Source organism: Anabrus simplex, chromosome 2, assembly GCF_040414725.1.
Source record: "Anabrus simplex isolate iqAnaSimp1 chromosome 2, ASM4041472v1, whole genome shotgun sequence".
NCBI classification, from domain to species: domain Eukaryota; kingdom Metazoa; phylum Arthropoda; class Insecta; order Orthoptera; family Tettigoniidae; genus Anabrus; species Anabrus simplex.
The window spans coordinates 974,014,680-974,042,615 of NC_090266.1; the positions used below are offsets into that span (position 1 = coordinate 974,014,680).

Below are 27,936 nucleotides of genomic sequence, written 5' to 3' on the forward strand. Positions count from 1 at the left end.
GATGTAATGACCGTTTTGGTTTATGCACACTCAGGCCCGGTGGCCAATAGCTCGTCTTCGCGCAGAAGCATTCCAGGTGTAATTGCTCGGCAGGCGTCCGTGATGAGTTACGGGACCTGGTCGGGGTTTTACGGCGGCTTGAGTGTAAACGACGTTCTTCAAATGTCCCCACAATAAGAAGTCTAACTGCGTTAACTCCGGTGATCTGGCGGGCCAAGAAACAGGGCCTCCTCGTCCTATCCATTTCCCTGGCCGTTCCTCGTTCATATGGTTACGAACGGGCAAAGGCGAATGTGGTGGAGTTCCATCCCGTTGCAACCACACACTCAAACGATCGTGCAAAGGAACATCCTCTAACAGCAGTGGGAGTTCCTGACGCAGAAAGTGCAGTTAGCATGTGTCCGTACAACGGCCCTAAAGGAAATACGGTCCAATCAGGCGATCCCTCAGGATTCCACACCAAACATTCACTCTTCATCGTACTTGATGGGCCGCCTGCCGCACCCAGTGAGGATTGTCCGGATTCCAATAGTGCATATTGTGGCGATTGACGTTCCCATTATTGTGGAAGAGCCATTCGTCCGAGAACAAGATATGCAATACGAATGCTGCATCATTGTCCAGCCTGCCTAATAGACACCGACAGAACTCCATTCGAGCTCTTGGTGTAGCTCAAGATGGTGTGGGTGAAATTTATGTTCATGCAGTATTCACCAGAAGGACGGCCGACTGGTGTTCACCTGTCGTGCAGTCGCCCTTGTACTGATGTGTGGATTATTACGAGCTGCCTTCAGAACGGCCTCTTCTGTTTCACCCGATGTAACGGGCCTATCGCGGACTGGTGGCTGGTTGGAAATCACGCCTGTTGCCGTTAGGCGTCTTTCAAACACTTCGGAATGTCATAGCAGCCGGGTGTCACCTGTCGGGATACCGTTCCTGGTACAGACGTAGTGTCGCGCATGCGTTCTTTCTTGCTTCCCCATAAATGAGGAGCATGTCAACGTATTCCTCTGTGGAAAACATGCCGAATGACAGCAGAGATTACAGTACATTCAGGCCCTAACCAGCGGAGTATGCGTAGGGCACAAGATGAATAACAGTGTTATTCTACTGTTTGAATGTGGCAAACGTGGATTTGTGTTTACGTATTCAAACGTCATATCCATGCAAAAATATTTTAACGATGGAGGATTCAAACCGCCGCAGGCACATTCCGTCGATTGCTAGGCGAATGCTTAACCACGCCCGCTACGCTACACCGCTGGAAACAGGCTGGTAGTACGACGACAGCAGAGTACATTGACCATCCGGTTCGGTGTTTAAGATATTAATTACTGCACTGTTACCTGCTTTTATGCATTGATTCCCCTCTTCGTTACACCCGGTCACCAGGCACGACACATTAACATAGTTACATGCTAAAAGGACGTTGCTACATGATTTCACGGCATCATGTTTTGCGAACGGATGATATAACATTTCGCTGGGGTTCAGAATCGTGTGCAAAATGTGCTCACTGAACATCAGTAGCATACAGTACGCCTGCAGGGAAATAGCTCCCCAAAACCATGTGCACGTTGGTTGGGCTGTAGCAAACGATATTGGAAGGGGCTGCTGAATCACACTGTATGTTGAATATCCCTTTATCTGACCAATGGAGAGTCGGAAAATGTCCTGCAATGGGCGTTCAACTTTTTGGGCAATAACGGACGTACATATACAGTATAGTCGAACAATGCTATTATACGGTCATCCCGTTTAATACTTTATCAGAATTAATTTTAAAGTATTAACACACTGTAATTCACCTCCCTACGGCAAAACATTGATAATCCTACAATTGAGTTTCCTGAATTTTATTCAGTTACCTCAATCGGAAGAAGAAGAAATAATGCTGCTTAATCCCCCTGTTAACGCTACCTCCTCCAGCGATCCCCTACCGGTCTTGGTGCACGTCGTCCCATCAATAACCCCCGTTTTGTACAATCTACTCCCACTGGAACACACTCGTTCCTCCCTTTAAATCCAACATCGAAATTTCGAACCCACCCAGACTGTTCTCAACAAACTCCAGAACTATACATACGACGTAAAGAAATAGTGGACATTCGAAAAATGTCTAATGGCATTATCATCAAAATTAACCCACTCCACTGGGTCAGGCCTGTTTGAATCTCCCACTCCTTTTCAACCACTAGCCTCGCCGGAAATAGACACACCGCCTCCACATCCCAAACACAACCTTTTAAGTTTAATCAGGGGAGTCGGTCCTTCCATTTCAGAGACTACCATTCTCTCAGAGTTCAATGCGGAAGGAATTCCAGCCCGGAGAGCCTTTCGCCATAAAAACGCAACAGGACCTACCTATATGGTTAGGATTCTGCTCCCCACTTCAGAAAATGTTGGTAGTTTTGGCTGATGGTGATATATCGCCATCACGGTAAGGTCGAGGCGTCAAGAGTTCCCCCACCGCAGCCCATTCGATGTGAGAGGCGTCCCACGTAAAATCACACTACATATCACTGCAACGGTGAATCACACAAAAGCGGCCACTGTACAAAATTCTACAGCCCGGTGCCAAATACTTCCCAGCCATCCCGTTGTAACACTTGTGGTGAGCAACACCCTACATACACCCGCGTCTGCAAAGCAGAGCCTGCCCCCCCACCTCGGCAAACCAGAACATGTAGTACCTATTAGAACAAATGACACCCCCACAACATCAGCTCACACATTATCCCCACGAACAACAGAGGATATCATTCGCTTTATCAAAATCTCACTCTGTAATATCCATCCCTACGATCGCCCTTATGTACTCGCCAGTCTTCAAGCAGCAGCGAATCAAACCCTCAGCCTACATTTCTATGCTTCACACAGCGGAGTCAACATACATTTCACTCTCAGTCCTCTGGAAACAATAGTCTAAACACCCCTCCTCTAGTCCCAGCACCGCTGAATAATTTAACGTCCCCATAAGCCCCATTTCATCCACAGTATAAACGTCAATATGTCATATACCATACTGACCAATTTGCACCCCTCTCTGCACCACTAATCCAGAAACACTGTAATAATAAATATTTTTAAAGCGAGCCAAATTATGTCATACATTCACTGTAACTGAACAATTTGGTTACAGATTTCCCTTGGCAGTGATAACAATAACAATGATAATAATTCATATTCATCGTATTTTCATCTAATTTCATCTAATGAATAAAATAAAGGAATTATTCTTGTAATCATTACATGCACTGCAGGAAAAATCATGAAACATCCTCACGGACAAGGTCATTTTATTGACAAACGATGCGGCGAGTAGTTCATCATTGCAGGAGTACATAATTACAAATTCAGACCAAATGAAACACACGTCGTATAAAAGGGTGCCCTAACAGTCGCATCAATCCACAGTGAAACACCCTCTGGCAGCAATTCAGGTGTGCATTTGCACATGCCAACGATCATAAAGGTGCTCAATGGCATCCTGCGATAGTGTGTCCCAAGCATCTTGCACCTTTTTTTATGCTATTCAGCAATGGTTCTTGCACGCTCTGGAGAACGCGTAAGTTCCCGCTTCATCATGTCCCATATGTGTTCAAATGGCGAGAGATACGGTGATCTTGCTGGCCAGGGCAGTTGTTGTACACCACGAAGAGCACGCTGCGTCGCAGTAGCTGTATATGCACGTGCAATGTCCTGCTGGGAAAGCATATCACCTTCCTGTCGAAGAAATGGCAGTAGCGTGGGGGCAACAATCTATGCAATGTAGCGGGCACTGATTACGTTACCCTGCAGAAACACCAACTGTGACCGTGAGTTATAAATGATGGACTCCACACTATGAAGCTGGGGGTGGAACCTGGGTGCCGTGTCTACTGTTCCATGAGACCCGAGTAGGCGTGCTTGGCGGTGTCGTGGTGTCAGTGGTAGCCTGGCTAGAGACACAAGTGATCGTAATCCTGTTGCACGCAGACGGTTCCCAACGGTCCTTGATGATACAGCAGATGCAACATGTGGCCGTATTTTGTTCCTGGATGTTCGGTCGGCCACCGCTGCTCGCACAATGCGTCGATCTTGACGTTCGTCTGTACTACGCGGACCTCCGGAGCCTGGTCTACGGGTGTGGGAATGTTCCATAGACCACTGCTGAAAGCAGCAACACAACACCGATACACTCCGCCCAACATGTGCAATAATCCGTCGATACGTCCATCCAGCTTTCCGTAGGCCCACAATGCGACCCCGTTCAAATGGCTGCAGTTGTTCAACAGGAGCACGTACTTGTCGGCGGGGTATGGTTGTACACTGTTCACCTCCAACCTCAGCACAGTTACTGCCCGCAGAGTCAAAACAGAGTACGCGCGGACAGACCGCCTGAGCGCCGTCTGATCGCCGATGTCCGTGACAAATGAATCACTGACACAACAACCCCTCAGTATAAACATATTATATCCTGGTGCCACTGAGGATGCAGTATGTTTTATTTTCCGGCAGTGAATATACGTAAACCAGTGGTATTTGTTGAATTTGTTGAATTTAAAAAACATTTCAACTTGTAACTGAAGGCATGCAAGAGTTGGCACGGTATTATGCAACGAGTCTTAGTTTAGCAGTTTTTGCTTCAAACAGGAGGTGGTTCCCGCTGATGTAGGAGATTCTACCATTTCGTACGCGTGGGAAAGTCTTGAGTTTCGTGGCAAGATTTTTGAAAGATGCGTGGCCACGTGTTTGAGATTCCACTTCAACGATTAGCTAGCTACCGGATATATGTGTAGAAGGGATGGACGTTTATTTAAGCACGCATCCGGCTTTGCTGTGGATTCAATCGTTCAGTCATTCATGCTTTCTTGTGATCAATCAGTCAATACTGATCTGCACTTAGGGCAGTCGCCCAGGTGGCAGATTCCCTATCTGTTGGTTTCCTAGCCTTTTCCTAGATGATTTCAAAGAAATTGGAAATTTATTGAACATCTCCCTTGGTAAGTTATTCCAATCCCTAACTCCCCTTCCTATAAATGTATATTTGCCCCAGTTAGTCCTCTTGAATTCCAACTTTATCTTCATATTGTGATCTTTCCTACTTTTATAAATGCCATTCAAACTTATTCGTCTACTAATGTCATTCCACGCCATCTCTCCGCTGACAGCTCGGAACATACCACTTAGTCGAGCAGCTCTTCTTCTTTCTCTCAATTCTTCCCAACCCAAACATTGCAACATTTTTGTAACGCTACTCTTTTGTCGGAAATCATTCAGAACAAATCGAGCTGCTCTTCTTTGGATTTTGTCCAGTTCTTGAATCAGGTAATCCTGGTGAGGGTCCCATACACTGGAACCATTCTCTAGTTGGGGTCTTACCAGAGACTTATATGCACTCTCCTTTACATCCTTACTACGACCCCTAAACACCCTCATAACCATGTACAGAGATCGGTACCCTTTATTTACAATCCCATTTATGTGATTACCCCAATGAAGATCTTTCCTTATATTAACACCTAGATACTTACAATGATCCCCAAAAGGAACTTTCACCCCATCAACGCAGTAATTAAAACTGAGAGGGCTTTTCCTATTTGTGAAACTCACAACCTGACTTTTAACCCCGTTTATCAACATACGTTGATCACGTTGCAGTTGCTCACAATCTTGTAACTTATTTATCACTCTATAGAGAATAACATCATCCGCAAAAAGCCTTACCTCCGATTCCACTCCTTTACTCATATCATTTATATATATAAGAAAACATGAAGGTCCGATAACACTGCCCTGAGGAACTCCCCTCTCAACTATTACAGGGTCAGACAAAGCTTCACCTACTCTAATTCTCTGAGATCTATTTTTTAGAAATATAGCAACCCATTCAGTCACTCTTTTGTCTAGTCCAATTGCACTCATTTTTGCCAGTAGTCTCCCATGATCCACCCTATCAAATGCTTTAGAAAGGTCAATCGCGATACAGTCCATTTGACCTCCAGAATCCAAGATATCTGCTATATCTTGCTGGAATCCTACAAGTTGAGCTTCAGTGGAATAACCTTCCCTAAAACCGAATTGCCTTCTATCGAACCAGTTATTAATTTCACAAACATGTCTAATATAATCAGAAAGAATGCCTTCCCAAAGCTTACATACAATGCATGTCAAACTTACTGGCCTGTAATTTTCAGCTTTATGTCTATCACCCTTTCCTTTATACACAGGGACTACTATAGCAACTCTCCATTCATCTGGTATAGCTCCTCCGACCAAACAATAATCAAATAAGTACTTCAGATATGGTACTATATCCCAACCCATTGTCTTTAGTATATCCCCAAAAATCTGATCAATTCCAGCCGCTTTTCTAGTTTTCAACTTTTGTATCTTATTGTAAATGTCATTGTTATCATATGTAAATTTTATTACTTCTTTGGCCTTAGTCTCCTCCTCTATCTCGACATTATCCTTGTAACCAACAATCTTTACATACTGCTGACTGAATACTTCTGCCTTTTGAAGATCCTCACATACACACTCCCTTGTTCATTAATTATTCCTGGAATGTCCTTCTTGGAACCTGTTTCTGCCTTAAAATACCTATACATACTCTTCCATTTTTCACTAAAATTTGTATGACTGCCAATTATGCTTGCCATCACGTTATCCTTAGCTGCCTTCTTTGCTTGATTCAATTTTCTAGTAAGTTCCTTCAATTTCTCCTTACTTCCACAGCCATATCTAACTCTATTTCTTTCCAGTCTGCACCTCCTTCTTAGTCTCTTTATTTCTCTATTATAATAAGGTGGATCTTTACCATTCCTTACCACTCTTAAAATGTACAAACCTGTTTTGGCATTCCTCAACAATTTCTTTAAACCCATCCCATAGTCTGTGGTATCAATCGGAGTATCCACGTATCCGAGTGACTATCTAACTTGGTAGCTATCTGTCTGTATTACTTCGTAACACTTCATTGTATTTCAGTATAATCACCAGGGGCTATGTTTTTATTCAGTATTGATATTTGGTAGTTATGCTTTTTTAGCAGTTGCTATATTACTTCGGATTCATGACTTAATTCAATAACGCTAATTATACTAAAATCTATCTGAAACATCGCGTAGACCTGTTGTATGTATATCAACAGCCTTTATTTAAGCCGTCAGGACGTGTGAAATAAGCTGTTAGCATGCCTGAATATCAAAGGCTCAGTAATATCTTCCTTTCAGACAATTAGTACGGGTGAACGTGACCAGATACGGGTCATTACACGCTAAATAGGGAAGTATGTCAGGACCAGCTGTAGAAGATGACATAACGAGAACAGCGGCCACGAACCCGATCCGACTTTTCACAGCAGTACGAATCCAGGACCACGCTGGTAACAGGGAAAATGTAATTTCAGCACCAAACATGTTATGCATATATATACAATATGAGGAAGCCAGTATTCAGTAGCGATAAATTAGAATTCTCGACAATGCCAACAGCTTTTCGATATGAATTATGTTTTCAATGAAATGTAACAACAAATCTCATATGATATAATTTTTATTCAATTAAAGTAATGCAGTTAATTTTGTTTGATGTACATTCATGAGTTCAATTTTTTCAAATAATCGTAATAATCCTAAATAGTGGGAATGCCGCCACGGAATATCTTTTCTGATCCATATTACAGTATGTTGCCGAGTGTGTGAGCTTATCACCCCACGGCTTGAGAGTAGTAATACGAGTCATGCTCTACGACTTCGCACTAACAGTAGTGGCTGGCGCTCAACATTTTAAAGAATAATTTAATTAAGCGACTATATTATATGTGTATAATAATATGGTAAAGAATCTGTTTATTTATATGTCAGAAAGAGGACAATTTTGTACATAAGGGTAGGTGTAGTTACAACGTGACTCACCAGACAAAAGTAATTATGTGTAATGGTGGTGGGACAACCACATCAAAACTCTCAACAATCTCGCAGCTCATCCACTTGTAAAGAAAAGGATATACTTTTTTTTTGCTAGTTGCTTTACGTCGCACCGACACAGATAGGTTTTAAGGCGACGATGGGATAGGAAAGGCCTAGGAGTTGGAAGGAAGCGGCCGTGGCTTTAATTAAGGTACAGCCCCAGTATTTGCCTGGTGTGTAAATGGGAAACAACGGAAAACCATCTTCAGGGCTTCCGACAGTGGGATTCGAACCCACTATCTCCCGGATGTAAGCTCACAGCCGCGTGCCCCTGACCGCACGGACAACTTGCCCGGTGTACATAAAATTAATAATGATGTAAAACATACCGTCTCTAAAAACAAAAACAAAAAAAAACAAAAAAAAAACAATCTGCTGCAATTCAACAAATGTTTCAAGCTATCCAAGAGACCGAATACAACTCCCTTCCCTATTTTCACACATCCCATTGCCCACATCCTGACTTTTTCAGCATTACAGAACCTGCCCTATCTCCTGGCCAAAGAGAAGGCGTTACCCTCAAGGTGTCCCGCCCCTCCTCTTCAGGGAGGGGAATGAAAACTTTCATGATGACGATGACGATGATGATGATGTGTTGGATCGGCGAAAGGTCTCGGCTGGTCCGTGGTCCGAGAGTTCTACGCTCTGACCGGCCATCCGAGCAGAGGAGCGGGACTGGTCCCCACCGTCGCCTGTCCTAAAAACGGATTTCCGTGGTTTTCCATGCTCCTGCACTAACAAGTAAGGCGAATGCCGGGACAGTTCCTAGTATAAGCCATGGTCGCCAACTCTCTCACCATCTCTGAACATCTCCTTCACCATATAAAAACTCCTGGCCTGAGAGACGGCGTTACAGTCTAGGAGACCCGCCAATCCTCTAGGGAAGGAATGAAAACTTGTGTGTGTATGTATATATATACATAGATAGATAGACTAGTTGATGTACCCGTGCTTCGCTACGGGATTCTCAGAAAGACTGACTTTGTGGTTTTCCTAACTGAAGACAACATATGTCATTATAATTACGAAAACGTCAGTAGCAATGTAGCGATTAAAAGCAATGTTATCATATAAAATACTCGATCAAATGAAAAACCGCACATTTTCTCACTTTAACGAACAGGGTACTACGGCACCGATCTAACAGTCCAAAGTTCCAGAGCTGGAATAACCAGGCCGAAGACAGCCGTGAACACTCCTCTGCCATTATTCCGTTAAATATGCACACTGCTCATTCCAATCAGTGCCTCGAATAGCTCGAATGCTATAAATGAACCAGTGTGTTTAGTACCAGTAGTATCAGAGAATTTATGAACCAGAGGGATGGCATCTTAAAGAAGAAAGTTATCTACGATGCGAAATCGTAACTCCCCAGCTACTTGCCGAAAATATTCAGGCAGGCTGTTACACTCAGTACGACCGGGCGAGTCGGCCACGTGGTTAGGGTGCGCAGCTGTGAGCTTGCATCCAGGAGATAGTGGATTCGAACCCCACTGTCGGCAGTCCTGAAGACAGTATTCCGTGGTTTCCCATTTTCACACCAGGTAAATGCTGTACCTTAATTAAGGCCAAGGCCACTTTCTTCACACTCCTAGCCCTTTCCTATCCCATCGTCGCCATAAGACCTATCTGTGTCGGTGCGACGTAAAGCAAATTTAAGAAAAACATACTCGGTACGCAGTAGTAATCCTATCTAGCAGAGCTGAGTGGCAACAGAGGACACAAAACACATCACAACAAACAATGGTCAATGTAATGTTACTGTTGATCAATTTAATGAGCTTTCTATGTTGTAAGCCTTCACGTGTAGCTTTCTTTCGACTCCGCGATATTAGGGTATCTTAAATTATTTTTTAGCGTAGACTGTAGTTCCTTACTCTCCGACTTTACATAGCGATTTTCATTAAAATCTGTTTACCCATTTTCTCGTGACTCGGTGCTGATACGGACTTAGTAACAAAAATTCAAATTCATGAATATCTCTGTGATCATAGCCGGTACGGTAACAATGTATAAGACATAAATGATCGGAAATGTAATACTATATAACTTTATTTATGTAATATTTATCGATATGACCACTAATAACAAATATTTGAGAATTAGATTTTAGGCCTTCCCCTAAACTACCATTTCACTCAGCGTGAATACAATTATCTACGGCCTAGATTATAGCGAATTATTCCCCGGCTTTGCTTACCGATTTTCATTAGAATACGACAACTAATAACAAATATTTGAGAATTAGATGTGAGACTTCCCCCTTAACTACCATTTCACTCTGCGTGAATAAAATTATTTATATCCTAGATTGTAGCGACTTATTCCCGGACTTTACACACCGATTTTCATTAAATTCTCTGCAGCCGTTTTCTTGTGATGCGTGTACATACATACATACATACAGACAGAAATTACGGAAAATTAAAAAGTGCATTTCCTTTTTACTGTGGACACAACTGATACAGAAATGCCATCCTTTTGAAATTCTTATTTTATATATATACAGTATATAAAGATAATGGTGACGCTTTTGGCGTGCTAGCCGGCCAATGTCATGGGAAGGTGCGGTATCCAACTGATAACCTCATGCCGCACTGGGGTAAAACACTGGTAGTCTTACGATCGAATTTCCTGAATTATATTTATTATACCTATAGATTCAATTGTTTCGGAGAAAAGTGTATATGCGAGGAACTGATAAAATACCATGCACTCATTCCTTTTCTGAGCGACAATACGTTTTGAACACTGCACCAGTACCGACATAAAGTGACGTCCAACTTCGAGGTTACTACCAATGAGCGCACACATCTCTTGGCTACACAATGGAATTTCATTTCAGCTTGTTCCCACATCCAACGCGCAACTACAGCATCTCATACGCAGCGTTGCCAACCATACGGTTTGAACCATACATTTACGGTTTTCAACCCTCTATGTACGATGTAAGGTTCGAATGTCAAGCCGTACGCGTTATAGAACTATACCGTTCTGCGAATTTTTTTATTAATGACAAAATTTTATTACTGGAAATGTTCAGATTTTGTATGCAAAATTACTTTTTCCCCTGTCTGACCATACCTGATCTCCTGGGCGTGTATGACGCGGCCTCCATTTCTCCAGGGGACACCCGAAACTTTGAATGTTGTGATTCATCTTTGAGCTAGTTTCAGGGCAACCAATGAAGCACCTTAATAGTCTGACAGGTGACACTTACCTGTCTCACTCTGCGGCCGAGATTACCCTACTTCAAACTTTATCAACTGTGGATCCCGTAGTCGCATATGCGTTCACAGTCACGCTCTTGAATCAGCCCACACCGAACTCTGTCAATCGTTTCTTAACCAGTGTGAAGTGTAGTGTGAACATGTAACAGTGCAGCTCTAGTTGTAAATCTTATGGATAACGTGATTTCGTCAAACTTCTGAATAGTGTTGTGATGTACTTATAAATTATTTCCCGTAACGGTGCAACAGTTCTTGTTGGTTAGCTTACTATGTATTAATTTATTTTGAAGTTAAATACGAGGATTGGGGAAAAAGTCATGGCAACTATTTTTTTTTCTTATAGATATGTGAACGGATCACAAACGTGTATGTGTCGTGTGAAAGTTCTGCAGGCATAGTGTGTATGCAGAACAACAGATGGCTCTGTGATAGCTGGTTGTAGCGCAGCGAGGGCTGTGAAATCAGTCAGTTGGTGAGTGTCGTGCGAGATGGAAGTAACCCGTGTTGAGCAGCGCGCTTACATCAAAATAGCCGTTCTCCGAGGGAGAAATGCGATGGAATGTCACAGTGAATTAGTGGAAGCCCTTGGGAATAATGCCCTACCATACAGTACAGTAGCACGGTGGGTAGGAAAGTTTCAGCAAGGACGTGTGTCAACCAGTGATGGGCAACGTTCGGGACGACCTGTCAGTGTGCGGACCGACGTGGCACGTGCCATCATCAAGCAGCTCCTGGATGAAGACAGACGATGGACGCTACTGGAGTTAGAGGGGGTAAGTGGCATCGAGAAACGCACCGTCCACAGGATACTGCGTAATGAGCTGCAACTGCGCAAAATCGCATCGCGGTGGGTACCGCATGCACTGACGGAAGTTCAAAGGTGGGTGCGCTATGTAACATGCTCCGACCACCTTGCACGCTGGCAACAGGACGGCGATCAATTCTTGTCACGAATAATCGCCATCGATGAATTTTGGGCCAGGGCATACGAACCAGAACTGAAACGTCAGTCCCCGGAGTGGCGACATACTGGATCACCAAGGAGGCGGGAGGTCCGTCAGAATCCTTCCCCAGTCAAATTGATGGTGATCGTCGCGTATGACGTCAGGGGTGTCATTGTTTGCCACTTTGTTCCACATTGCAGAAGTGACCGCACAGTACTACAGGGACTTCCTGGTGCGACAGGTACGACGTGGCGTTCGGGAGAAACGTCCGGATCTTGTGGACAGTGCAATAATCCTGCACGACAACGCAAAGCCACATAAAGCAGAGTGTGTAGGGCAGCTACTGCGACGTTGGGGATGGGAAGAATCGGAGCACCCACCGTACTCTCCCGACATTTCGCCCTGTGACTTTGATCTCATTCGAAAAATTAAGGAACCACTACGTGGTAGGCGGTTTGCAACACGAGAGGACATTGCTAATGCTGTGCGCCAACAGGTGACCCAATTCACACATGGTGCGGCAAATGCTGAGGCAGATGGTATTCAGCGCCTCCCACATCGTTGGCAGCGTGTGGTGAAAGTAGCAGGGGACTACTTTGAGGGTCTTTAGGCCCAGGTTTGTCATGTCAACTTGATGTGTACTGTGCTGTCATTCTTTTGCACCGGGAAGGCCATATTGCCCTGTATACTACCGTAATAAATTAGTGTGTTACGATATTTTAGTGCTATTCATTGTCCGCACATGTAGTTAACACCTTGTCCTTTCGTCTGCATATGTCACATTTTCCAACCGGACTGATATCTTCAAGAAAAAAATAGTTGCCATGACTTTTGCCCCAACCCTCGTAAGTAAAGGTCCGCCTCTGTGGTGTAGTTGTTAGTGTGATTAGCTGCCATCCCAGGAGGCCCGGGTTCGATTCCCAGCTCTGCCACGAAATTTGGAAAGTGGTACGAGGGCTGGAACGGGGTCCACTAAGCCTCGGGAGGTCAACTGAGTAGAGGTGGGTTCGATTCCCACCTCAGCCATCCTGGAAGTGGTTTTCCGTGGTTTCCCACCTCTCCTCCAGGCAAATGCCGGAATGGTACCCAACTAAGGCCACGGCCGGTTCCTTCCCTCTTCCTTGTCTATCCCTTTCAATCGTCCCATCCCCCCGCAAGGCCCCTGTTCAGCATAGCAGGTGAGGCCACCTGGGCGAGGTACTGGTCATCCTCCCCAGTTGTATCCCCCGGCCCAGTGTCTGAAGCTCCAGGTAGAGGTGGGATCCCTCACTGAGTCCGAGGGAAAAACCGACCCTGGAGGTTAAACCGATAAAGAAGAAGAAGAAATAAGTAAAGATGCGGTTAACTTCTGATTCCAAAAATAAAGCAGGTCCTTCGACACTCAAAAAATTAAAACTTTCTGTTAAAACACCCAGAAGGAAACTGAAGTAAAGGCAGTCGTGGGAGAGCATAGACAGTATTGGATATGCCGCGTCCTGATCCAACATGTAAAGAAAGGGCGAAGCGTATGCGGTTCATTTTCTTCCTTCTAGTACATAATACGTTTCAGCTAAGTATTCGTACTTGATATTATTGCTACTTGCTTGTATTGCACGCATTCCATTGAATGTTAGTGTATTCTGGTGAATATTAGTACTGTACGGTTTTACAATAAGGAATACGGTTTATTTTGAATTTCTGTATGGTTTTTCAATTTTCGGAGGTTGGCAACGCTGCGCATTCGGCACTCGAGGCACGAAACTGAAGAGAGGTTAGGATTCGGATATAGGTTCACAGCTTTTGTTGTATTACCTTGATTGCTTTCCTCTCGGTAATAGCTGGTCTGGGTATCGAACAGGGCAATAATAATTTGTAATACAAATCACAGGATTCGGATATAGGTTCACAGCTTTTGTTGTATTACCTTGATTGCTTTCCTCTCGGTAATGGCTGCTCTGGGTATCGAACAGGGCAATAATAATTTGTAATACAAATCATTTTAAAATTGCATAAAATATACAGTCACTCCCATAAATATTCGGCCACTGAAAAAATCCGCGAAAAAGTGATGACAATAACGCAACCATGAGCAGGAAGTGAAACCAAGTGTGTCTATGTAATGGAACTACATGTGGTTGCTTATGCCGAAGAGGAATCAGGGAGCATTGATTTACATTATTCTGTAAAAGAAAGGATATTGCTCACATGGGTGAAATGACACGCCTCAAAAATATTCGGTCACCCGGAAAGGCCAGGATTGCCGTTGTGTTCATTGACGGAGACAGGGCAGATAGCGTTGCAAAACTTTCAGTTCGGAAATGCGGTGCCGCAAGACACGTCGTGCCGAAGTCATTCGCTGCAGTGTTGCGGACAGGTATCAAATAGGGCGCAAAAGACAACACAATACCACGTTTGAAGAACGCCAGCTCGTGGTATTCCATCATGCTCGAAGTAAATCGCATAGAAAGATATCGCAGATACTTAACATAGCAGAATAATAGTTGGAGATATAATCAGACCATTCAAAAATGAAGACAGAATTGATTCGGTTCCTCACACAGACAGACCAAGAAGGCTGACAGAACGACAGGAGCGGTTTGTGCTTCGGAATGGGAAACGAAATCCAAAAATTAGTGCTCAGAAAGTGGTAGCAGCTGTCTTAGAGGAGTGTAGAAAGAAAGTGAGTACTGCAACCGTGCGAAGAGCACTGCGAAGGAATGAGTTACTTGGGAGAAGAGCTAGGAGGAAACCATTCATTAGCGCGGTATATGAAAAGAAGCGGTTAGAGGTCGCAAAACTTACGTAACCAAACCCAGTGCTTGATGGGAGGATGTGTAATTTGTTGATGAGTCAAAGTTCTACGTGTTTGGGTCCGATGGAAAGCAATTGGTGTGGCGGAAACGTCACGAGGTACTGAAAACAAGCAATTTACAAGCAACGGTAAAACATGGTGAAGGAAGTGCAATGGTGTGGGGATGTTTTGCATCGAACAGGGTTGGTGCACTGAGTTTCACTGAACATATTTTGACAAAAGAGGGCTATTTGGCTATCCTCAAAAACAATTTGCGATAATCTGCGGAACAACTTGGTATACAGCATACTTTCAAATTCTACCAAGATAATGACCCCAAGCACAAGTCGTAACTTGTCAGGGAGTGGCTGCTGTACAACTGCCCGAAGGTTTTGGAGACTCCACCACAATCACCCGACCTGAACCCCACCGAGAATGTGTGCAGTCAAATGAAGGCAGCTCTGCAATTCCGGCCGACAAATTCCCTCACAGACTTGAAGAGGAGACTGCTACAAGAATGAGCGGCATTAAGCCCTGATTATATCAAGAAAGTTATCGCCACTATGCCGAATCGACTGGAAGAGGTCATAAAACATGAAGGTGGACCTACAAAGTACTGAATGTGTAACAGGGTAGTGAATTATGCGAGTTTATGTTACTTTTTTGTACAGTGGCCGAATATTTTTGAGGCGGCACTGGAATTACTGTTTATATTTGAATGTACGACAGATGGCGTACTAATGACTGCCAGAAGAGTTTGACGTACATCACAATGTGTCTATAACGTTGTATTATGTTTTCCTACATGTTTCGTTGTATTATACATTATCATTATAGTGTAAGAATAATTATCCAATAAAAGTGTATAAAAAATGAGAGTGACCGAATATTTATGGGAGTAACTGTATGTAAATTACTTAAAATCGATGGCAGACTCAAAATATGGCATATTATTATTTTGCTAAGTTTAATATTTACAAACAAAAGTACTTGTAATATATTTACTCTCTCTCTCTCTCTCTCTCTCTCTCCCTCTCTTCGTTATAGACTGGTAAGCCTTTCAGCGTTCAGTCGGCAAGCCTCTGTGAATTAACTAAGGGCCTGCACAATCCTCCTCTACCAGTAAGTATAAGAAGCCAATAATTAACCACTGACCATCGCTTCCATCACGTAACAAGTTCAACTGACAACACATCGCGATTTCCATTACTATATATTATAATCTTTAAGAATTAAAATACATTAAGAATTCATGTAATTCTGTGATACTGCGCGTTTATCTACGATCGAGGAACTAAGCACTATCATCCTCGTCATATTCGATGTCAACTATCTCGCCTTAGTGATGTCATCCGTACAGCCTACATGGAAACGTGACGACACATGTGACACCCACAGATTTTAAACGTCTCGGTCTTTTATTTCTTTCCCTTCTTTTTGAGGCAATTTGAGGTAATTGGCAGCGAGGACGTTCTGTCTGCTCTGCCCACTTACTGATGCAATACGCAAATGCTACTTCTTGCGTAATTAATTCCAACGTTGTAGCCAAAATGGACTTATTATAATTAACATCAACCCGATTCATATGACTGTCCCTGCATTGCAAAAAATGCTGCAAATACTACATCGAAGCTTTCACCAGTACTAATAACTTTCACGGGTCAGCCGAGGACCTAAAGAGTTATTCCACTGGTCTTACGCTGCAATAGTAAATCTACGCAAATACACTGATAGACATGCTACAATGCTACATTCCCTTTTCCTATTTGAAATTTGTATGAAAAAAACACAGACTAATACATCACAATACAAACCAGTAAAGATGTATCCTCCATGCATAGAGTACACCTTGCTCAGCCACAGCAAAGCACCCTTCAATATGGGAAAGGATCTACCTTTGCTGCTATACAGACAGCGATGGGACGAGGTAATTCATCATATTCCTGGATACTGGAAAGTGTTCTGAGGCTGAGGCACATTGAACCATTCTTCCGACAACTAAACACGTCGATCGTCCAGTGTTACTGCAGGCTGGCCCTAGAGACTGCAAGATTTCCCTGCATGGGGTGTCATTGTAACGGCAAGCTGAAGTCTATGACGATCTTCTATGCTGTAGCGCGTCCGGTGGGATCAGAATAGCCTGGACGTTTGAGGTATTAAACATTTTTTTTAGAATTGGCTTTACGTCGCACCGAGACAGACAGGTCTTATGGCGACGAAGGGATAGGAAAGGCCTAGGAATGGGAAGAAAGTGGCCTTAATTAAGGTACAGCCCAGCATTTGCCTGATGTGAAAATGGGAAACCACGGAAAACCATCTTCAGGGCTGCCGACAGTGGAGCTAGAACAGACTATCTTCCGGATGCAAGCGCTGTGCGCCCCTAACCGCACGGCCAACTCACGCGATGAAGTACGAGGGGCGTACTTCAGTACATTGTTTTACACTGTATTTTATTTACGTCCGGGTATGCTTCACATTTCACTTTTGAAGGTGGTGACGTGTAACGAAGTGCGTTGTTCCACCGTATGGTAGCAGCACACGCACAGGGGCCAACGAATGCGCTCGTCAAAGCCATTTCACAACAGTCAGCGTAGGATCAGACAACATGGAAAGCAACCGTCAGGGACAGCGCTATACGACTTGGTTCCTGTGGAAAGAAGGCGTGACCACTGCAGAAATTCATCGGCGCTTGGTGGTAGTCTGTGGAGAACATGCGCCGTCACGGAAAACAGTTTACAACTGGGTGGAAGGTTGGAAAACAGGGCGCACATCGGTGGACAAGGGAACCAGTTCTGGAAGTAATGTGACAGTGTCAACAACAGCCAACATTACCCGGGTCGAACAGGCCATCCAAGGAAAGAAATGCATCACATTTACGGAAGTGGAGGTAGCCACGGGTATTAGCCGAAACACCCTGAAGCGGATCATGCATGGCCACTTACAGTTGGGGAAGGTGTCAGCCACGTGGGTGCCTAGACTCTTGTCTGCAGACGAAAAGCAGATGCGTGTGGACGTGTGCAGAGAACTTTTGCAACGCCAGGATCAATATCCAGCCGACTTCATCGCTAGGCTTGTGGCTGGAGATGAGACATGGCTCCATTACCATGAGCCACAAACGAAACAACAATCGAAGCAATGGAATCATATGGGCAGTCCACCTCCAAAGAAATGTGATTATCACTTGTTCGTGAACACGAAGAAACCTCTGCGTGGTCGCCGTTTTGCGGATTTTGCAGAATTGGACACAGCTGTCAAGGCATGGGTAAGCAGCACTCCGAAAGAATGGTATCAGGAAGGTCTGGAGAGTCTGACACATCGTTGGCAAAAGTGCATACAGTTACAAGGAGATTATGTTCAGAAGGTGGACGTAACAACGGATGTGTAATGAACTTCTTTGGGTAGAAAAAAATTAAGTGTAAAACAATATAGTTCGCCCTTCGTACTTAACACCGTCTCGCTTATTTTATGACGACACGTACACCGCCTGTTCAAACCAAGCTGCAGCGACGTTGTCACGTTTGGTTCATAAATGCGTACAGCACGCAATGTCACAACAGAGGCTTTGACGGTCCAGCTCCTTGGCTAAATGGGCAGCTTTTAGTTCAGAGAATCCCACGTTCGATTCCAAGCCGGGTCGGGAATTTTAACCGCATCTACTTAATTCATCTGTCTCAAGGACTGGGCTATTAGCACGCAACAGTGAATACATACCTTCACATAGGGTTGGCATCAGGAAGGGCATCTACATGCAAAACAGGGCCAAGTCGCCAAATGTGCCATAGATCGCACCCGCGAAGCCTATGGGGTGTGGGAAACAGTGACGAAAGAACAGCATATTTGACTGTAGGCACGTGCAGAAGCGGCTTGACGGACACATTACCTCCGCTCAGCATGCAAAATACATCTAATCTGTTAACGGACACGCAAGGTCGTTCTTGTCGCTTGAGTGGATAAAGGAGTATATAAACGATACAACTTTACCTGATCTACGCGAGGTAGATCTGCACACTATGTGTCACATAAGTTACTGCAAGGTCAGTATGACTGGCTATACGACAGTTGCCCATCCAGTGGAGTGCATTCCAACAACATAATCACTTTCAAGTTGGTATAATCGGCTGCTTGGCTGAATGGTCAGCCTAGTGGCCTTCGGCTCGGGGGGCTCCGAGTTCGATTCCCGGCCGGGTCGGGGATTTTAACTCCGTGTGGTTCATTTCTCTGATTCGGGAGATGGGTCTTAAACGTATAACTTCAATTCATCACGTCAATTCACAATTAATAATTTTAAAAATACAAAATTGTAGCTGACTGCATGGTCAATAAGACCGAAATCCGAAATATGTAAAATCAAAAAAAAAAAGAAGTTGGTATAAGTGGCGATATATATGGCTTGTTCCGACTTTTCAGCCTGATAACGCACGCCTTTTATGCTCTACGTAATGACAACTAGTCCCTTGTAACACGTGTTCCAGCGACGTTCCTGAGCCCTCCCTCTATAATCATTTACCGCTCATCAATGGTACAGTTGGCTTTGATTCTATTACAAACGGATCATACTCTATGAATGTAACAATTTCGTTAGCACTTAAGGACTAGTAAATGACAAATTACTTCGCTGGGATTCGATTTTGGCTCTTGTATTTCAAGATGAGATGCTAGATGATGAGAATTCGCTAAATGACCGTCGATATTAAAATACCCAGGCCCCTACACCATTAGAGAACGAAGAATCCGGAGTTTTGAGATATGATCGTAGGCAACGTCCAGCACCGTCGTACTGGTAATCGCAGTATACAGTATTTTCTCCTTTAAAGCTTAAATTCGAATCGTAGCTCATTTCGAACTTCAGGGCAACTTTCTCAATACTACACTAAAATACTTCACGAATACGCAGAAAGAACACCTCAATAACATATGACACGATGTTACATTCCCAAGGTACATGGGGCTCATGAGAGTGGTTTCCCGATTTCCTGAATACGGCAATAATAATTGTACCGGGAGGTACAGCTCTACGCCGCGCGTTCAAATGAGCGCCTAAAAGAACTCCTCTACTGGAGGAAACGTGAACTTGAAACTAGACCTACTTAAACCTTTACTCAGATGTCACTACAGAAATCTGATGAAATTTTGTTATTTTGAAGTTACCTGAACTGACTGTATTTCTACTTGTTTTGTTTGCCCTTCATCAAGAAGTTTGGACTTTCTTCAACAGATGTCCCTGCTAAAAAAACTATGAACATGCACCCTGGTGCGAAGTGGAATAAGTTTTGATTTGAAGAAGTTTTGAATTCGTAAGTTTTTTTATTGATTGATGTTCATTTATTTTTGGGTTGGCAATATTTATATTTTCTTTCCGCCAGTTTTGAATCCAACCAATCAAAATTCCTGTAATTAATTTTCCGCCTATCACAGGATTCTTCCTCGATTTTGAGTGTAACTTTTAAATTCACCAATAAAGTGAGAGGGTGTGGCTGGTTTATTCATGAAAGGTCTCGAACTTTCCCCTAGGGTTTATAAATTGCGGATTTTCTCGTCTCTTGGCCATTTGATCGTCATCTAACTAAGTGTGTGTGTGTGTGTGTCAAGCAGGAGGCGGGAGGCGCCTCTTTCATCAGGCAGCAGTTCTTCAGCAAGGTAATGATCTAACATCTTACTTTTTTGCTAGCTCCGCAGTTTATCCCGAGGGAAAGGTTCGAAACTTTAACTATGTAACCAACTTCTCTAAAATGTAAATCTCCTTTCGGCTCATGTAAAAATTTCATAAATCTTTAACTGTAAATGGGGGATAGAGAATGATGTACCCTCTCGAGCTCCCCTTCATCTTGGTTTGAGGTGACTACGTTTATTGCTGTTTTTCATTCTGTAGTGTGGAAAATTACTTTCTTATACGAGTCACCTACATAATTTGGGAATAGCCCCTGTTTCATCGGCCTAGTGCCCCTTAGGTTTTAAGAATGCATATTTAGGAGTGCAAGTACTCGCCTCCATTCAATTGGTGTTTCGGGCCATTTACTTAACCTGTTCTTTTCCGCAACGGCCCAATAGGTTGGGTACTAGATACCTCTGTTTCGAATTTTTTAAGTTGTGCCTTGATGGCGAGTGATGGTAATTTTCTGATTTCGCCTAAAATAGGCTTGGAAAACTGAGAGCACGTCAGCTCTTTTCTAGTGTTGTAAAAGTGCCTCTGGGAGGCTTGATATTGTGTGTTGGGAGCAAGCGCTCCATGTATTGAGAGATTTCTGCCCTTGTGTAAATTTGTGCTCTTTGTAAATTTGAGCCAGGAATTCAAAAATTGTAAAACTAGGGGCTTGTAGCCCAAGGGAGTTAAAGTACGGTAATCGTGGATTTTTCTATTTTTGTCATTGTTATCTCACTAAGTGAGAATTTGTTAAATTGTTGCTTTTCAAAAATATAACCTTCCATTTCAGTTTTAAATTCTTTCTTGACATTGTAGTTAAGACCCATTCACCCTGGCACCTCCTTTCACCTCTGCGTTCCACGGGTAGCCCCCGTAATAATAATAATAATAATAATAATAATAATAATAATAATAATAATAAAATAATGAAAATAAGAAGTAGAGGAATAAGAATAACAACAACTTCGTGTAGTTATTGCTAGCTTGGTGCTGCCCTTGGTAATGCAGACCCTCCGACGATCATGTGCGGCATCTGCCGTGTTTAGAAAACAGCGAGATATTGTGCTGGATGATAGTATTTTGCATAGTGTGCGAGTTACAGGGAGTTTGGTGGTAGCACAAACACCCAGTCTCCAAGCCAAGGGACTTAACCGCTTAAGATTCCTCGAGCCGACCAGAAATCGAACCCGGGGCCCCACGGACCAAAGGCCAAGACGCTGACCACTCAGCCATGGAGACGGACAACAATACCGTTATAAGAATGGTTTTCCAGATCGCAGATTCCTGGTGCATAGGGGTTTACAAAATGTCATGAACTTGAAGCGACCCATATCAAAACAAATGCGGACGTTGCTTCGAAAGTCGCCACATGCTGCATCGTTACCCCATTGCATTAGCAACCCCGTCATTCCACAACGAAAAAACAGAACTCTCCAGGAAAGTAATTTGTGGGTAGGTGGTTCCCCGCCTTGATCTTGAGACTACAACTTATAAATATATAAATATAAGTGTGAGTGGGTCTACGCGCACTCTTGTGGGAAGGCATAGGTATAAAGTCGTAATTACAACGCACGGAAGTCTTGTATCAGTCCCGCAGACTGTTTGATCTCGTCGCTTTCCACAACTTCCGTACACACTTCCAACAATAATGGGCACTATTATCCTGCGTGTAAAATCACATAGAACTATCAAGAGTACGACTCAAGATCCCAAAATGGGCGAGTGGTTCGAATCTAAGTCAAGGCGACATTAGGCGGCCATCCAGAGTTGGAACAAAGGTACATAAACATACTCACGTGCATAACAATAATAATAATAATAATAATAATAATAATAATAATAATAATAATATGAAGAAAACATATTTTATTTCCCTTCAACAACGATACGTTTAAAGAGAGACAGCAATGCCGAAATTATTGTAAAGTTTTACGCGAGAGCTGAATTCGAAATTAGAGCCACAGAACCACCAGATTTCCATACTGGTAATCGAACCCGAAGGCCCAAGGACCAGAGGTCAAAATTATCCACAGAAATGGACATTCATTTTATTTAAAAAATCCTACATGTACTGGCCGGAATTCGAATAGCGACCCCCTTGGTAAGAAGCCTATAGTAATGTCACTCGGCCATCACGCCCCTTTACTTATTATGGCAATAAGTGTAGTGATATGTATTTTCCAAATTTAGGCACAATTAAATTCAAATTTGAGAATCGCTCCCGAAACCCTGAGCGTACGAGGGACTACCAAACAAACTACATATGCAGCCAGTTTCTTAGTAATAGTGAAAATGAAATAGAGAGTGCGAAAATAAACATATTAGGCGAGGGCGGTTGCCTTTCTAAACGACTGAAGGGTATCTACGCTTTCATCTTCAACATCGAGTAACACACACACACACACACACACACACACACACACACACACACACACACACACACACACACACACACACACACACACACACACACACACACACACACACACACACACACACACACACACACACACACACACACACACACACACACACACACACACACACACACACACACACACACACACACACACACACACACACACACACACACACACACACACACACACACACACACACACACACACACACACACACACACACACACACACACACACACACACACACACACACACACACACACACACACACACACACACCAATATGGTATAAAAGTGAAGTATCGATATCGACCTTCCAACTCCCCTGGCTATAAAATACTAAACCATTAAATGGAATATAACATTCAAAGGTCCACATCTGACGCAACAGACATCTTTGGATTATGTTATTATGCAACAATAAGCATCCAAAGTACTCAAAATTGGAAATGATGGTCTGAAATTGAAGTAATTGGCGAGTAGCATTCGGATGGGTACTTTTTGACATGAATATAATATGTACTTAAAATTCAAATAAGTGCCGGCGGTGGAGAACCACCACACCCATGATAGCTGTCGAAAGTCTTCCTGGCCCAATACTGAAGTGCCCTAGTTCTCTGATCCACTCAAGGGACGCGTTATCGCGCACAGCTCTGAAGGCAGAAGCATCATTCTTAATGCGGAACATGTGGGTGGAGTTAAAGGGGAGCTACGTCAGGCTCATTTTTTAACCGCCGCAGAAAACAGTGTCAACCAAGCAACGCATGGTAAAATACGTGCCATGGGATACCCCAAAGCAGAACAGCATGTAACCGATTTCAGAATTGCAACAGAATTCCACAATAAAGGAAAAGAAGAAATGTTTACTTACCAAAATAATGATCCCATTCTGCCTGGTTCTTGAAGGGGGACTTGGTGGTGGTTTGACGAAAAGTTTGAGTATATGTGTACTGACGAGGCGAAGTTCCTCTTGTTATCGAAGCCATAGATAACAGAATGGGCCACTGTATAACACACACAAAACGGCACAGCAATAATACCTGCAGTTCTTGTCTAGCACGGCGACCACTTGCTCATTGGCTGGCTGACCAGTCTGTTTTCGCTAACGTAGCCTCGTGATGTGCCAACTATGAGTCGAAGCCCTAAAAATAACCAGGACAACGCTGTACTTTAACTAGGCGCCCTGTTATCATGAAGTGAGGGCAGGGTCGGCTGAATCATGATTGTGTGTGACACCCTCATGGATCTAGACACCGAGGTCAAGTGTGCTACAATCATAACTCGGCGCTAAACTTCAGCATTCAAATACATGGCAATATAAATATATACACTTCGTCTTGTTTATATGTGGAACGACGAGGATAACTGGATGAATTAACAAATGAATGAATGGAACGATCGAACGAACGAATTGAAGAGAAGGCGGTTAAAATGCATACAGTTTACAACTAATTTCAAAACTGCAATCAGATTCAACCATTTTAAAATATCGCAACATATATTTTCGAGTGAATGTATATGTAACACTAGACAAGAACGTTTGGTGATGCTAGTGACAAACGCTGTTTTCACTGTAAAAAAAAAAAAAAAAAAAAAAAAAAAAAAAAAAAAAAAAAACCACACTGTATGCAAAACTAAACATTTCTTCAATATAATTCCTCACCCACCTATAGCATACATTAATGCATTATAGGTAATGTCTAAAATTCATTACTCTACCAGACAACTCTTAAAGTAGGTCCTCTACAGTGAGTTAATCTCACGAGAACTTCAAAACTCAACTCTTCACCTAAGTCTTTAATCATGGACACGAGACTGCTTGGCTACGATTCTCATCTCGCCCCCACAGTCAGCTAACTACTACTACATGCCTAAAGTAGCTGGAAGCACCATGCTAATATACGTCATAACTGACTAGTGCGAACTGAAGGATCAATCAATCAATACTGATCTGCATTTAGGGCAGTCGCCCAGGTGGCAGATTCCCTATCTGTTGTTTTCCTAGCCTTTTCCTAAATCATTTCAAAGAAATTGGAAATTTATTTAACATCTCCCTTAGTAAGTTATTCCAATCCCTAACTCCCCTTCCTATAAATGAATATTTGCCCCAGTTTGTCCTCTTGAATTCCAACTTTATCTTCATATTGTGATCTTTCCTACTTTTATAAACGCCACTCAAACTTATTCGTCTACTAATGTCATTCCACGCCATCTCTCTGCTGACAGCTCGGAACATACCACTTAGTCGAGCAGCTCTCCTTCTTTTTTCAATTCTACCCAGCTCAAACTTTGCAACATTTTTGTACCGCTACTCTTTTGTCGGAAATCACCCAGAACAAATCGAGCTGCTTTCCTTTGGATTTTGTCCAGTTCTTGAATCAGGTAACCCTGGTGAGGGTCCCTTACACTGGAACCATACTCTAGTTAGGGTCTTACCAGAGACGTATTATGGCCTCTCCTTTACATCCTTACTACAACCCCTAAACACTCTCATAACCATGTGCAGAGATCTGTACCCTTTATTTACAATCCCATTTATGTGATTACCCCAATGAAGATCTTTCCGTATATTAACACCTAGATACTTACAATGATCCCCAAAAGGAACTTTCACCCCATCAACTTAGAAGACTTTTCCTATTTGTGAAACTCACAACCTGACTTTTAACCCCGTTTATCAACATACCAATGCCTGCTGTCCACCTCACAACATTTTCCAGGACACGTTGCAGTTGCTCACAATCTTGTAACTTATTTATTACTCTATAGAGAATAACATCATCCGCAAAAAGCCTTACCTCTGATTCCACTCCTTTACTCGTATCATTTATATCTATAAGAAAACATAAAGGTCCGATAATATTGCCTTGGAGAATTCCCCTCTTAATTCTTACAGGGTCAGATAAAGCTTCACCTACTCTAATTCTCTGAGATCTATTTTCTAGAAATTTAGCTACCCATTCAGTCACTCTTTTGTCTAGTCCAACTGCACTCATTTTTGCCAGTAGTCTCCCATGATCCACCCTATCAAAGGCTTTAGAAAGGTCAATAGCGAAACAGTCCATTTGACCTCCTGAATCCAAGATATCTGCTATAACTTGCTGGAATACTACAAGTTGAGCTTCAGTGGAATAACCTTTCCTAAAACCGAACTGCCTTCTATCGAACCAGTTATTATTTTCACAAACATGTCTAATATAATCAGAAAGAATGAAAGCTTACATGCAATGCATGTCAAACTTACTGGCCTGATTTTTCAGCTTTATGTCTATCACCCTTTCCTTTATACACAGGAGCTACTATAGCAACTCTCCATTCATCTGGTATAGCTCCTCCGACCCCTCCGACCAAACAATAATCAAATAAGTACTTCAGATATGGTACTATATTCCAACCCATTGTCTTTAGTACATCCCCAGAAATCTTATCAATTCCAGCCGCTTTTCTAGTTTTCACTTTTGTATCTTATTGCAGATGTCATTGTTATCATATGTAAATTTTAATACTTCTTTAGCCGTAGTCTCCTCCCCTATCTGGACATTATCCTTGTAACCAACAATCTTTACATACTGCTGACTGAATACTTCTGCCTTTTGAAGATCCTCACATACACACTCCCCTTGTTCATTAATTATTCCTGGAATGTCCTTCTTGGAACCTGTTTCTGCCTTCAAATACCTATACATATCCTTCCATTTTTCACTAAAATTTATATGACTGCCAATTATGCTTGCCATCATGTTATCTTTAGCTGCCTTCTTTGTTAGATTCAATTTACAATTCAGTTCCTTCAATTTCTCCTTACTTCCACAGCCATTTCTAACTCTATTTCTTTCCAGTCTGCACCTCCTTCTTAGTCTCTTTATTTCTCTATTAAAATAAAGTGGGTCTTTACCATTCCTTACCTCCCTTAAAGGTACAAACCTGTTTTCGCATTCCTCAACAATTTCTTTAAACCCATCCCAGAGTATGTTTACATTTTTATTTACCGTTTTCCACCGATCATAGTTACTTTTTAGAAACTGCCTCATGCCTGCTTTATCAGCCATATGGTACTGCCTAATAGTCCTACTTTTAAGACCTTCCTTTCTATTATATTTATTTTTAACTATGACGAAAACAGCTTCATGATCACTAATTCCATCTATTACTTCAGTTTACTTATAGAGCTCATCTGGTTTTATCAGCACCACATCCAGGATATTTTTCCCTATGGTTGGTTCCACCACTTTCTGAATCAGCTGTCCTTCCCATATTAACTTATTTGCCATTTGTTGGCCATGCTTCCTGTCGTTCGCATTTCCTTCCCAACTGACATCTGGTAAATTCAGATCTCCCGCTGCAATCACATTTCTTTCCTTGTCGTTTCCTACATAGCTGATTATCTTATCAAATAATTCTGAATCCGTGTCAGTGCTACCCTTTCCCGGTCTGTACACTCCAAATATATCAAGTTGCCTAGTATCTGTAGAAATGAGCCTTACACCTAGAATTTCATGTGTCTCATCATTAACTTTTTCGTAGCTTACAAATTCTTCTTTCACCAGAATGAATACTGCCCCTCCCACCATTCCTATCCTATCTCTACGATACACACTCCAGTTCCGTGAGAAAATTTCTGCATCCATTATATCATTTCTCAGCCATGATTCAACCCCTATTACAATATCTGGTAAATATATATCTATTCAATTACTCAATTCTATTCCTTTCTTTACAATACTTCTACAGTTCAACACTAACAATTTTATTTCATCCCTACTTGATTTCCAGTTCCCTGTTCCATTATCACCGCTCCCTAGATCACCCCGTTTCCCTGAATGCACCTCCCTATTACCCTTCCAAACAAATTTCCTAACTTATACGTACCACTGCGGTTTAAGTGAAGGTCATCTGAGCGCAGATCCCTATCTCCTACCCACCCATTAGGATCTAGAAATTTAACTCCCAGTTTCCCACATACCCACCCCACA

General features: G+C 42.8%; 1 protein-coding gene across 3 annotated transcripts in view; it reads right to left on the minus strand.

The window, feature by feature from the left end:
• Nucleotides 1–27,936, minus strand: part of Pax (Paxillin) — an 813,847-nt gene that overhangs the window by 423,903 nt on the left and 362,008 nt on the right. The window contains exon 1 of one of the 3 annotated variants that reach the window (XM_067141774.1): nucleotides 23,835–24,040. The exons of the other annotated variants lie outside the window; for them this stretch is intronic. Coding sequence (XP_066997875.1) covers nucleotides 23,835–23,949 — 115 coding nt within the window. The 5' untranslated portion in view covers nucleotides 23,950–24,040. Of the gene's footprint in view, nucleotides 1–23,834; nucleotides 24,041–27,936 lie in introns of those variants that run through there. 3 annotated transcript variants of the gene reach the window in all.